Raw genomic sequence first — 13,918 nt, 5'->3', positions numbered from 1 at the left:
GAGCCCGGCCTCTCCCATGCCAGAGCAGCTGGCAGAGTTATCGTCAGAGCCGCTGCTTTGCTGCTGGCACTCTCTGCCTGATGGATGAGGACGAGGCACATTACATCCTCCTATAATATCTCACATCCTCCTGCACCCCCTACCCTGGTGCTGGCCCCTCCGATAGCCAGCCCTGGCTCCCTCGCAGGCAGGGCTCTGGGAGTGCAGCCGAGTGCCCAGCACTTTGGCTAGGTGTGCTTATGCTCGCTCTGGAAACAAAACTGAGCTTTCCTTCGCTCCTTTGGAGAAGATCTCTCCAGAAAACTGTGGGCAAGGGCAACCTTTGGGACCAGCGTGCAAAGCCTGCTAACTCCGCATGTGGGATGGGGCAGGATCAGCCAAGAGTGCCTCAGCCAAGGGCATCGCGCTGCCAAGCTCACGGGGATGAACCTCTGCCCCTGCAGCGCCAGCTGGCACAAGGCAAGGCTTGTGCACTTTCCCTTGGCCCTGGCTCAGCTCATGAGCGCTGTCACAGTCCCAGGCCAGGACTACTTGGCTGTTAACACTCCCCTGCTTTATCTTTCTGCCCCAGGCAGCAAGACTCCTCCCCTGGCTTTCACAAAAGCCTTCAGCAACAAAGGCTGATGGCGCTGGGACATGCCAAGGAAAAAAGCAGTGGGAGGGCTGGGGAGCTGGCAGCAATGAGGGGACTCTGGTTCCCCAGACAAGGAGCAGCATCTCCATCACAAGCTCAAGGCATGGAGCAGAGAGAGCGTAGCAGTCCTGATGTTTGGAGACTTAGCAGCTCTCTCCCAGCTCTGAATATGAGTGATTTGAAGAAGGGTGGGGAGATCTGCTCATCTCAGGACTTCCATATTCCCCAGAGCTGCTGCTTTCCCTCTATTTCCACCTTCTCAGGGGATCAGCTGCTAAGCACCTTGAGATGCTGGGGTTTGCTCGTTTCTGGTAAAGCACAAGGAAATGCTTCTGAAGGGCTGAACATTAAGGGATTTTTCTTTTTTGGCAGCTCAAAGGTGGTTAAGTAACCCACTAGAATTTTACAATGTCACTGGAACACATTAAGAATATAATCTCAGTAGCAACCCCAGGATATAAGGATGTTTGCTTTCATGACACACTCTGTGAATGATTACTTATGACACCACTCCCAGCAAATCTGTTTGCAACACCAGCCAGCCCCGAGCCATGAGCTCACTGAGCTGCACCACGGCCACCAGCAGCGCTGGGGAGTGGAAACACAGAGAAACCAGGGGGAGTTTGCAGAGCCTGGGCGGGAGACCCAGATGTCCTGATACCTGCATATTGACCCGACCTGCCTTGCGCTGGCAGAAGGAAAAGAAAATCTACAGTTGGAAAGCTGCTGCTACTCCCATCTCTACCACTGCCCCACCGCGGGCAAGTCGCTTTGGTAGCTGGTTTCTGCTCTGTACAGGAGTGCCAAGGATGGTAGCAGGGCTGAAGTCCAAGCAGCAGCGCAGAGCCTGCCCTGCCGAGGGCTGGATCACACTCACCTTATCGCTGAGCAGGCGACTGTTTGCTGATGGGGACGTCTGCAGGGACAGCCCCTGCCAGGGAGAGCAAAGTGAGAGAACATGAAGGAGGAAATGAAGCCCTGGAGGTGCAGCAGCTCCCTGCCCTACCTGTGGGACCTTCCAAGGAAGCACTGGGAGGGACTCTTATAAAGAGGATGGACTTAGCCTGTCCCACATGAGAGACAGCAGTGAGGCTGCCCCCGACAGGAGAAGGGAATGAGCAAGCGCTGGACTGGCAGGTGTTGAAAAGCCCAAGCCCAGCCAAGCTCTGGGAATGCTCTCAGCACTGATGGCAGGACCTCAGTGGAGCAGCACCAGCGATTACAGCTGGGCTGGCATTAATCTGCTCATCTTGGAAGGGAGTGCCATCTTCTGAAATTGCTGTTTCCCAAAATATGATCTCTGTTACTCGAATGCAGCCAGAAATGTGAACTCAGCCCGCTTCCTCCAAGCCACTGGACTCTATGCCAAAAAACTGATGTGATCAGAAAAGCAAGGGAACTCAGAGGCATGCCATGATCCCCCACCCTGGTGCAGGTGGGAGGAAGATGTCTCACCTTCAGTTCTAGAAGAGGACCTGGGACCCAACTGTGCTGGGAAATCTGAAAACCCCACTGGATGCCCACGATCTTTTCCAGCTTGCAGTAAAGACCCTGGGCCATCTCCAGCGGGCTGGTGGGGGGAATGACCAGGGGGACTTTGGGCACAGGACATGGCCGAGTACTGTAGCTCCTGCTGAGGAACGGCCCTTGTCTGGCCCAAGTGCTGTAACATCGTGCGAGAGGCTTTGTGGTGAGAATGCTGTCAAACACACGGAATCCTTCTTTTATGGCAAACTCCCAGGCCAGGTCAGCCACGAACTCTGCATCATCCGGGCTGCTTTTGTCTGGGCCATGGTCCCCTGGGAACAAGAAAATAGGACATCTTTATTTGAAAGAGTCTGTGTTATATAGTCACATCCCCAACAGCACCGTGCACCCTTCTTTGGGCCAGCCCAGCAGGACTCAGGGAGACTCCTCTCTAAGGAACATGAAAATAACATCTTGTTTTTCTCTGATAAAGACTCCTGAGCCAGACCTCATGTATGCAGATAAACAGCCCTGGGAGTCCACACCACCTCTCTGCTTCGGGTCTCTTCTTTGAAGGTGGTGCTTAGTCTGAAGGTTTGAGAGCTCCACCTGTAGGACAGGGCTCTGAGCTCTGAGCTCTGGCCTCTAAATTCTCCCATGAAAGAAGTCATTGCACAGCAATCTCCAATTGGCACAAATAGCCAGCAGGAAGAGACCAGACCTTGCAGCCAGCAAGAAGCAGCTGCATGGGAAATGCCCTGTGTGTGCTCCCCTTTGGCCCTTTTTGTGTTCGCAGGACCCGACCTGACTCCACAAGACAGCCTGCCTCAGAGGTTATAGCACCCTCACACCCTCCAAAGCCTGTGCTGGAGCAGGGAGGGAACTCTGTACTTTACATGACATTCTGTTCCCATCCTTCTTGTCCTCGCATAGCAATAAATTGCTGGATGATTTTTCCCAGATTATTCATCTCCAAGAAGTGAAACACAATCTTTTGGTTTGAGCCCTTATTTCCCATAAGAGCACTATGCTGAGAGCACAAGGCTGCCAGAAACATCACATTTTTGCTGTAGCACCTGGAATTTTTGAGCTCTCAGGATTCACAGCCAGGAGTGCCTGAACCCTGGCAGCACACACTGCTGGTCTGACCTCACCTGGTTCAGCGCAAGAGCTCTCCCTACACCGGTGCTCGTGTGTCTGCGCTTTGGCTGGAGATCTATGCAGAACAGGACTGGCATGGTTTGGTTCCTCACCTGCCAGAGAGCATTTGTAGAGTCCCTGCAGCATTGCAGCCAGTCGGAAGAAGACAAAGGCCATGTAGAAATTCCAGTTCTCGGGATGCTCCACTCCCATATGGTCACAGTACGTCTGGGAATACTCCTTTGCCGTGGGAATTTCCAGCCGCCCCAAATCACACTTCCTCAAGCCTGGAAAATGTGAAGAGGCAACAGTGAAGCAGCAGGCAGCGAGGAGCTCAGAGCTTTCTAGAGATGCCATGAGGCTTGTGGCAGAGCCACGCAGCTGTGGAGCAGCAGAGACACCTGCACCCATCCAACAGTGGCACTGCTGCTGTGCTGCTTCCACACAACCATGGGGGCTTGGCACCAACTCACGTAGGTGAAATGTATATGGGACAGTTTTCTTCCTTGGGGTGAGACTGTGAGAGTAGTGACTGACAGGTCTTCCTCCTAAACGATGGAGTAATTTTCCTCTCAGTTTAGCCCTATATTTTTATCAAGTGTATAACTCTGCAGACAAACCACGTCAGTGCTGGCCTAGTGTGAAGCACCTGCTTCAGTTTTTCCACCCAAGAGAGTTCCTCAGCTTCAAAGCTGAAGTGAGAGGGAAAATAATCCAAACTGATTTTTAAAAGCAGCCTTGGAAGCTGCGAAGCAGGGCCCTCGCCCTGGGGCCATCCCTGACATGACCACTCACAAGGATTCACATACACGAACCGGATGACAGTACCAAGCAGGACAGGGAGCACACGGCACAAGCATCTGCCAAATGGGTGTCAGATACGAGACAAACCAGGGATGCAGCAACCATGGCACATGCACATTGCGAAAGATGCTTCCACCCTGGAGGGATGGAGGTTCCTCTGAGAGCGGAGAAAGGGCAGAACAGGGAACTGCAGCTGAGCCCTTCACGCAGGAGAACTCAGGTTCTGAACTCTGGTTCCTCTCTCTATGTGTCAAACGTGACTTTGCTCCTCTCTGTACCTCTTAGTGCACTAAAATGAGGTGGCAGGAAGAAGGCCATACAGTTATTCGCCAAATCAGAGATGGGATCTCCTAGAGTTGAAAACTTCCAGCCAAGGACAGCAAGGACTTCTGGTCTGTCTGGATGAAAGACCAAGTTGTCCATCCTGTATCAGAGGGAAAAAGAGATCAGGTGGGGGAAAGAATCCCAGTGCTCAGCAGCAGTAGGTGCTTTCCAGCGCTCTTCACTCCACAAAAAATTGCTGAGTCCTTTGGGAGACTGCATAAGCAGAACGCTAATTTCTGCAACCACAGGTCAGAGAGGACTGAGATTACTCAATAGTGAACTCCCTGGTTAATGATGAACCCAACTGTGCTTTAAAGAACGAAACAAAGTTATTCAGGGCCTCAGATCATTAACAGATGTTACAGCACAGGTTAGCCAAAAAGCAAAGCAGGCAAGTCATTTGTCCAGGAGGATTTTCATTTCAAATGCACACAATAACTCCAGGCCCTGCACTGCCATGTACTGTAGATTATGCAGAGTACAGCCTTCACCAGTTTGAGCCCCAGGAGAGGGCAGCAGCCTACTGAGGAGGAAACTGAGAGGGCAGGCATCCTGCCAGGGTGCTCAGAACTCACGAGCTTCCAGCCACACAGGAACTGTGAGCGCTAAATCTCGTGGAGAGGAGCCTTGGCCCAGAGTTGGTGCCCAGAACTGGCACACACCTATGCTGCAGCTTCACAGCCCTGGCAGCCAGGGTCTGACAACGAAGCAGCAGCTCTCAGCATCCCTCACCTCTGTCCCCAGCCACCACGCTCCTGCAAGACTTCACCTGTAATGCCAGCAGGTTTTGCCACACGTCCTGCAGCATCTCATCAGCCACCCAAAACTCTTTAAGCACCGAATATCGTTAGCAAGATGCACCAGGACTGATTTCTGAGTATCACAGAAACAGCTGATGATCCTTCAGTGTTTGGCCACTGTTTGCAGTAGTTGGGCAAAGAAATTCTGAAACACCAATGAGGCAGCAAGACTGGAATCGGACATCAGGAGTTCAGGCTTTCAGTTCCTACCCCCAGCTTCCCTGCTTTCGAGTGGACACTGTTTCAAACTGTCACAGATCGGTGGGCAAGTAAACACTGGGGAAATAAGAGAGCTCCGGGTGCAAGGCAGCACCAGCCAGAGCTCCTGGGATATGTGTCTCAGGACAAATGTGAAGGGCTTGTTGGCCCTCTCAATCTCATTATCGGGGGGATGCTGGACTTGACCCAGAGCCCAGCTTTCAGACTGCTCGGAAGCTGCTGCACCAGCCCAACTCCGCACCTCTCTGGAATTTTCATAGTGCTTTACATTCCCTCTCTACTGCCTGAGATGTGCTCCAGGGCAACGCTGTCAGCCAAGCAGTACCTGAAATCACCATGCACAACTGTCGTTTTCTGAGATTCAGGAAAATGCAGAGGCAGCCACTCAATGAGTCTCTCCATCGCTGGGATAATACGAGTTTCCATAGCTCGATACTGTTTCGTCCAGGTCTCAACTTCCCGTTGAATGTAATTACCTGTAACAGAACAATGAAGGCTCTCAGGGAAAGGGACTAGAATGAAAAGGCTTCAGAAGAGATGCATAAAAGGTACATGCAGAAAAAGTCAAATATCCAAGCAGATCTCAGTCCAACAGTCTGAGATAAGCTCCAAGAGTTTAGCTGTGATTTCCAGCGGTCTCATACATTCTTAACTGGGCACAGGATTTGAAATTCTGGTGGAAATAATCAGGTCCTGGACAAAAATGTAACTTCTCCACCACTCCAAGAAGCTGAGATAGCTTGCCAGAGGAGGAAGGAGCTGAGGAAGTTTAGCCATAGATGACAGCAAACAAGTTAGTCCTGCACTGACAGTTCAGCTCTTGCTCATGACAGGAAAGTCGGGGGACTACTAGCAGGAAGACCTGGAGGCTCTAAAGCAGCTCTTCACACCTCCTACCACACCCAGGGAACCAGACACCCTGCTGCCCAACTTCACTTCCCCAACTGCCTCCAAGTTTAGCCTGTACCCGAGCCTATCCTTCAAAATGCTGATACACAGGAGAAGAGAATAGCCTTCTCTCACCATGCTCCCCGAAGTCCTCCAGCTTGGCTGCTCTGAGGTCCACGCTGTGGATCTGTGAGAGGCCTCGATTCATGGCAGCATAAATGGCCCTCCGCTGGCCAGGCTGCAGCGTGGGGAGGGAGGCGTCACTGTAGACACGGCCAGCGCAGTGCTCCATCAGGTAGAAAGGCGTGCCAAGGGTGCTGGGGAAGCAAGGTGGAACCGGTGGTTCTGAGGTTAATCCTGCTACCTACCACCCCTCAGACCTCACCTACACCTTGAACGTGCCCCCCAGGCCTTACCTGCCTGACAAGGTGAAGAGCAGCCACAGCGGCCTTTGAAGCTGTGGCCTGGGCTCCAGCCCAGCTCAGGCTGCTGGGTGGTGGCACAAGGCTGTGGCAGCATCAGTCCTGCTCCCTCCAGCCCCAGGAAGATGATCCTGGGGCCAGGCTACGGCACCAACCATCTCCTTTCCCCATTTAACTACAGCACAGAGACTTTACTGCTGCAGCCAGGAGAGATGTGAGCGTAGCTGTACTGGCTGCACAGGGTGTCCTGGCTGCAGGCTTGGAGCTGTCGTGGCTGCAGATCTTGGGGCCAATCTGAATTACATCCTTACTGGAAACCTAAGCATACTGAGTCAGCAGGAGGCCCTACAATATTGGCTTATAGCTGCTTTTCAAAGGAAGACAGCATCTTGATTAACTGATAAAACTAGATGCACCTAAAGCAAACCAGATAAAAGTGTTACTGCCTTTTGAACTTTTAAGAGGCTCCTCTAGTCTGAGACTGGGCAAGCACTAATTGGACCAGTGTGCCTTGTGAGGTCTGATTCCTTCTCTCCTCTCCTCTCCTCTCTTCACTTTCGGGGGAATCTGGTTGAAGTTGTCAAGCACAGAATGAAAGCTGAGGGACAAAATTACCTTCTGTCCTCGCAGAGAGCAAGTACAGTGGGAACAGGAACACCAGCCTCAGCGAGTGCCTTCAGTACCCTGCCAGGGTGAGTCAGAGAGCCGTGTCAGCACAGAAAGGCATTAGGGAATCAACACCAGAACTGCACTGTTGCTTGGCAGACACAATATTAGAGTCCTGTGTTTGGTTTTAAACACTCCAAAATAACATGGTTGGGGGTAGGTTAAAGAACCTCAGCAAAATCTTTGTATGGCCCAGAGCCCCAAGACCTATCCAACATACTCTGAAAAAACCAAGGAGAGGTCACAACAGCCCTGTTGCCAAGTGTCCTGCTGCTTTGCTGCTGAGGCAGAGACCTCTGGTAGAGCAAAATGGTTTGTGGCATGACCCCTCCAGCGTGGGGCTCGCCTTTAGCTGGGCTCCTCGCTGCTCAGCTGCAGTGTTGTGCTGCAGCCCCTCTCCCAGCCAAGGTATCAGATGAGAGAGTGAGATTCCGCGTCTCCGATGTGTGCTGGGAGAGCTGTGGTGTGCTCTGTGGGGTGGAAGGATCACAGTGCAGGAGCGGGGAGGGTGCTTTTCACAGGCACAGGATCCTGACCGCATGCTCACTGCCAGCTGCAGGGTGGGAGCACAGCCTTGTCTCTCCCTCCAGGACTCCTCATGCGAGCCGTAGCGACCACACAGATCGCAGATCAGGGCATGGAGCTGTGCACAATGGCAGGAGACGACAACGTGGGATGAAGGTGTGTGAACTGTGAGGGTGATGGGGGACAGAAAAGCCAAGGCTGGATTCGAGCACCATCCCCAGGACAGGGTTATTTGGGATGTCCTACAAGAGTCTTCCCCGGTCAGGTGGCCTGAGGGAGCACAGCTGCCTTCTCACCTATGTTCCCTTCTGACGGCGGGGCTGGAGGGAAGTGGGCTGTCAGCAGGCTCCTTCTTCAGCACAAACAAGCGATCTCCAAACTTGATGAAATAGGTCCGAGTAGAATGTCTGTGGCCAAACTGCTGTAACACTAGTGGGCCTGAAGTGTTGAGAGCAGAGGGTCAGCGCATAGAAGTAGGAGCTGGGATTATTTGTCATCACTTCTACAGGTTTTACTTCCCCTTCCTGCGCCTGGCTCTGAGATCTCACTTGCAGCAATGAGGAACAAACACCCTGCTACTGTGTCCCAAATCCCTGGGGAGCACAGCGATGGCTCACAGTTGGCTCACAGGCCAGGAATATTCCTAGCGTCTCTGGCAACTTGTGCTCAACTCCTCCCAAATGAGAAAGTCCTAAAATATTGTTTCCCGTTTCTGGCAAACAGCGACGGATTACTGAGATCTGAATGGCTGTACCGTTTGCTTGGAGGTTAGGAGCCTTTCATTAATATTATTTTTTAATCCGTCTATTGTGTGATGGAAAGAGCTAACAACTCCAGAATATGCAAGTTTTCAGACTGAAGAGCAAAAAGCACTGCGATACCTGTTGTGTGGTCACCAAGAACATTTCCAAGGTACTTCTGCAGACGGTCTTTTGGGATTTCCATGTCTGGTCTCACTGAATGGGTATATGGAACAAACCCTTGCAAAGGAAAACCCAGATAGGCTTCCAGCTCTTTGAGTGCTACTTCTGGATCATCAACCTGAAAGCAAGAGGGAGAGAGAAACATTGGGTGATAGAAGACGAAATCGCCTGAGAAAGAAAGAGCTCTGCACACTTGCAATGCATTTATTTGTGAGTCCATGGCACTGATCCACGAAGACACACAGGAATTCATGGTCATTCCCTGCTGACACAGAGCATTACCCGTATTCACTAAGCCTCCCACTTTGGTCTCTATCCTGGAGACACATCTGTTACTGGGGCATCGTCACTGTGAGCTTGGGCTGGGCTACGAGCTGGAACCCCTCAAGTGCAGTCCAGGGGAGCAGAGTTCACTCATCCCACCAGACCCATGCCTGTCCTTCCCACAGTGGTCCCCTCACTGAAGTAAAACCTCCACGCGCACTGTCTCCAAAGCCTGGGGGTTAACCAGTCAGGCCCCAGCTGACAGATCCTTGAAGCCTCAGAGGTTCTAGAAATTTATTAAGCATGTCTTGTTCTTCTCACATCAAGTGGATATGGTCGTCTCAACTATACGGCTAGGGCTGTTTCTCTAATAGGGAACTGAGGTCCATAAAAGAGAAGTGACTTCTCTGAGGTTACACTGGCCATAGGGTTTATTGCTGTGAATGAAACAGGCCAGTGCAGATTATGCCAGTAATCCTCCCCTTTAACCCCGTCACAGCCTGTAGGAGTAAGCACAGGCTGAAACAAAAGGCTTGGCTACGCAAAACTGCCACTGCCATTTGAAAATTCCAAGCCATTCAAATCAAACACAGCTTCTGGACTTAAAAACCATACCCAAAATCCCGCCCCAGCTGCATTGCTTTGTACCTTCACTGTTTTAATGCCAAGCTGGGCTGCTGCTTTTAGGTTCTGGCTGCTGTTGTCAAGGAGGATGGATTCCTGGGGCTGAACACCCAAGAGGTCCAAGCACAGCTTGTAGATACGAGGGTCTGGCTTGCGCGTTCCCTCCCGATAAGATTCGACCATCTACGGCAATGACAAGTGATTATGCAAGAGCCTGCTGTGACCACAAACATCTGTGCAGTGTTGGAAATGGAGGCTGGGAGGGTGGGAAAGAGACCGACAGTCTAATTAACACGTGACATAAAGGACAGGGGGAATGGAGGGCTGACAGAGCTGGATAGGATGTGATTCAAGTGGCTGCGTGGGTGCCAATTGCCTTGGCTGGGGCTCTGTCAGCTCAAATAAGCTAAACAGGATCGGCCAGTCCTCAGGCGGAAGATATCCAACAGGATGTCACGCCGTGGGAGGTTCACTGGATGTCCCAGACCATGTTGAACCATTTGCTCAATGCTGTCCAAGAAAGCCTTGGAGTACACCACCTTCCAAACAATCTATAAAAGCAATGTCCTCACCATCTCACCTATCAATCCTGCCAAAGCCATCTTCACAGCAGCAGAGATGTTGACCATAATGATCCACCCAAATTCGGATCAAAACAGCATTGAGTCAGTCTCTGAATACTCACGTTGCCCTCACAACCATGAAAAAAATACAAACAGTACTTCACCCCTGCCCTGATAAACACTCTAGGAATAGAAATTAATCTATTAGATAGACATAAAAGCTAATGCTAATGGAAATCCACATTCAATTAATTTTTTTTCCTCACTAATTACTGTGCAGTGCTGTTGCCTGCTGTTACAGAAGAGCCGCACTGCATGAGTGATGACATCGGATAGGCCGTGGTTGTTAAATTGCTTTGAAACAGTCTGGGGTGAAAAGTACCACAGATCATCCCAACAGAGCATCACTGCACTACGAGAACTTCATAGGTACTGGTGTCACTGGTGTAGTGCACAGAAAGCAGAGCTGACAATGACATAATGTCGACAAGCCAACTTTAAACAGTCCCAGGTTTTAAATGGATCAATATGACTCTTCTTGGCACACTTTGTTGGCTTAATCAAAGGTATAAAACAAACAAATCATACACAAACTCCTGAAATTCAGAGATGTGAGTTGGGCCACATGAAAGAGCAAATTTTCTGTTATGCTGAGCCGCTGCCTGTTAAAGTGAAGCCACTCAAACCTGCCTTGATGTTCATGGCTACTCTTCCACTTCATCTTTGCAAAAGTGAAGTGTGCTAGGAGGGGTCTCTCCCTGCTCATCAGCTCAGACAGATCGACATGTCGGGCTAGTGCGATTTCTCATAGTATAGGAGATGCTTTGCTATCCTTTGGGATGAAACAAGCTTTAGAAGAGTAAGGACTAAATATAAAGCAGGCGGGGGAACCACGTAATAACATTTATCTTTTATACAGAGTTCCAGCTCCTAAGTCCTTTATTGGCATCGCTACCTATGCCTGTTACAGGTAGACTTGTGGTTGCGCGGGCATTTTGCAATGCATTTTCAAACTCACATCACTCAGACTCTCTTCAAGGCCCAGGCACTACAACGAGTTATGCCAGGACATGTTTGCACAGTGTGTTACATTTCTGTCTACTCACACATGCCACTGGTTGCCCTTCACTTGGTACCCACATGTACAGAATTTCAGTTGCTTCTTTCTACAGGCCAGGTTTTGGAATCCGTCCAGGCTTACCACATCAAAGTGCTCTCGGTCCAGGGGCAGAAAGCTCTCTCCATTCAGCAGGCAGGAGTTGTTGCTTAGAAGAGCTGTCTTAAGACCTCTGGCACGGATACACTGTACTGCTTCTGCCATTATGGGGAGCTGTTTTATCATCTCATTTCTGATTAAGTCTGATAGAAAGGAGTCCACTGGAACAGAGACATTTGCCTAAGAAGCCAAAGAAACCCCAAGAATGATAATCAGCCATAAACAGTTTTTAAGGAGGGATGAAAATAAGAGTGGTTGGGTTGCCTGATCATCTTATCTTGCTGTCCTGCCTCCTCTGGCAGCAGAAGGCAGCCAGTGAATATCCCAGCTAAATTGCTTAGGCCAAATAGAAACACATGCTAACATTACTAATTCTACAGAAGCAGCAGCAGAGATGAGGGGCCAATTTGGGGAAAGAGAAATGTCCTAGAACTGTGCCTGCCACGGAGTCAAGGCACCTTAGAGATCAATACTGCTTCACCATTCAGCAGGCAGGAAAGGAATCTGCATTTTAGCCTGAGCTGTTTCAAAAACACTTCATTAAAGAAGGATTCTTGCATTTTGTTCCTGGAGCTGAGGTGGAGAGGCTTCTACCAATCTCAAGAACCCTCCCCAGAGTCTATGGTCTCCACCTATCTAGCTTGTCCGTGTACGAACTAACAGCAAAAGGTGGTCTCTATCTGGTCTCTAGCTCTCTGACTTCTCATCTTGGCTGATCCTAGAGATGTCTCGAAATAAAAAAGTTATGAAATATGCAGGAAAAGGCTGGTAGAAGTGAATTGAAAGAAAATTCAACTGACCATCCTGCCTGCCTACTACAACGATGTGAAAAATCTGTGAAAAAACAGTGAAAAATCTGCCCTGCTCAGACAGCAATCCTTCCTAGATGGCAAATCCAGACCCTCGCATCAAAGGATTTCTTCTAAAAGCTCCTCTATCTTCACCGAACCACCACATTGCAGGATCCCATCTCCCTGCAGTCAGGAAGCACAAAGAGATGAAGAGAGGAGTTGGCTTACAATCTCAAAGCACTGCTGTCCCAATTCCTGCAAAAACTCCACAGTCGTCAGCTCTCCTCTTGTGTACTTCAGGGAGGGGCTGTTTTCCCCTCCAGAGAGGATAGCTTGCTGGATGGTACCGGCAGGAATCCAATTCCGGGCCTCCCAGTCTACACAGGAGAAAGTAAGAAAGCCAGGAAAGAGCATGTACAGCATCACCAGAACTGTGAAATCAGCTTGAAATCCCGCTGAGGTGTGACACACCGACAGCACTCATGAGAACTGACATGCTGGACTGGTGTAATTCACCCAGACACAGAAGTTTGGGCATTCCCTCAACTGAAGCACCTCACCTCTGTTTCTGGTGTGGTACCTTTGGAGCTCTTAAAGTGCAGTGAAGGTCTGTACCAATGTTGGGTGGTATCAGCTGGTGCCACTACAGGAGAATTTAATTACCAGATGGGTTCAAGCCTTGACCTGGAGCTGTCAGCACAGTTGCTGACAGTTCTAGTACTCTGATGGCACGATGGAGTTCCTTCACCATCATCATTGCAAGTTCTTCAATATCTTACCAGAACCAGGGGCAGCTAACAGCAAGACCTGGCATTTCTTTCCCCTCCATGCATAGAAACAACAGGGACAAATGATAAATGAGAATACCCACCCGCAGCTGTCTTGTAAGGGGACGGGAGGAGCACTCCGTCTGCGTCAAAGATCACAGCTTTATAACGGCACCAGCCAGATCGTCTCCGCCCCTGAGGGTGCTGCCAGATCCCAGCACGGAGCAGGTAAGGGGCACGGGCAACACGCCTCAGGTACATGCTGCAGAAAATTCGCACCCAGCCCATGCTGGCTGAGGAGCGAGGCTAGGATAGAAAGCGTAGAATGACAAGGGTAAACATTTATTTACGTGCAAGAAGCGTCCAAGCCAAACTAGGGATGTGGCTTTACACAGGGTCCTTACACCCTTCAAATGTTCAAGTTTGACCTGAAGCTAACAGGCACACTACCCATCACTAATCACAGCAAAATTCTGCACAGCAACTCTGTTTTTTGCTTATTGATCCACACGTCCATGAAGTCAGTTGTGCCAAAGCAACTTCTCTATCACACCAGACGATGCTGGGTTTCCAAGACACGTTAGGGTGCTTATAGGATGCTGGTGTTTTAATCCCTTATCCTTCACGGACAGCCCTACACCATGATGTAAAATCCTTATTTCCAGAGCCGGACTGTTACAGTTTACTTAAGAATGAACAATACTAAAATCTAGCACGAGCTGCAAGATATCAGCATGGCGGGTGTGAGGGGAAAGGGAGGACACGGAGGGGTGTGTGTGTATTTTTTCTTATTTTTTCTTATTTTTGGGGAGGCAGATGCTTCGGCCTAAGGGGATGGGTCCTGCGTTGCCATGGTAACGGGGCCTGTAGCTGTGGTACAA

The 13,918-nt window shown here is 50.3% G+C and overlaps 1 protein-coding gene across 1 annotated transcript; it reads right to left on the bottom strand.

Moving 5' to 3' along the window:
• Positions 1–1,511: 1,511 nt before the first annotated feature.
• Positions 1,512–13,298, bottom strand: ACAD10 (acyl-CoA dehydrogenase family, member 10; the record flags this gene model as incomplete). The annotated part of the gene is made up of 13 exons (XM_009865116.1): positions 13,142–13,298; positions 12,499–12,647; positions 11,465–11,659; positions 9,725–9,883; positions 8,771–8,930; positions 8,190–8,327; positions 7,314–7,407; positions 6,412–6,593; positions 5,714–5,864; positions 4,324–4,469; positions 3,355–3,528; positions 2,090–2,433; positions 1,512–1,565 (listed from the first exon to the last, which is right to left on the bottom strand). Coding segments are annotated over exons 1-13 (2,103 nt in total), but the record flags the coding sequence as incomplete, so codon positions are not given.
• Positions 13,299–13,918: the final 620 nt, after the last annotated feature.

Source organism: Apaloderma vittatum, unplaced genomic scaffold, assembly GCF_000703405.1.
Source record: "Apaloderma vittatum isolate BGI_N311 unplaced genomic scaffold, ASM70340v1 scaffold31842, whole genome shotgun sequence".
In the NCBI taxonomy this organism is placed as follows: domain Eukaryota; kingdom Metazoa; phylum Chordata; class Aves; order Trogoniformes; family Trogonidae; genus Apaloderma; species Apaloderma vittatum.
This window is presented reverse-complemented; position numbering and strand designations above follow the sequence as displayed.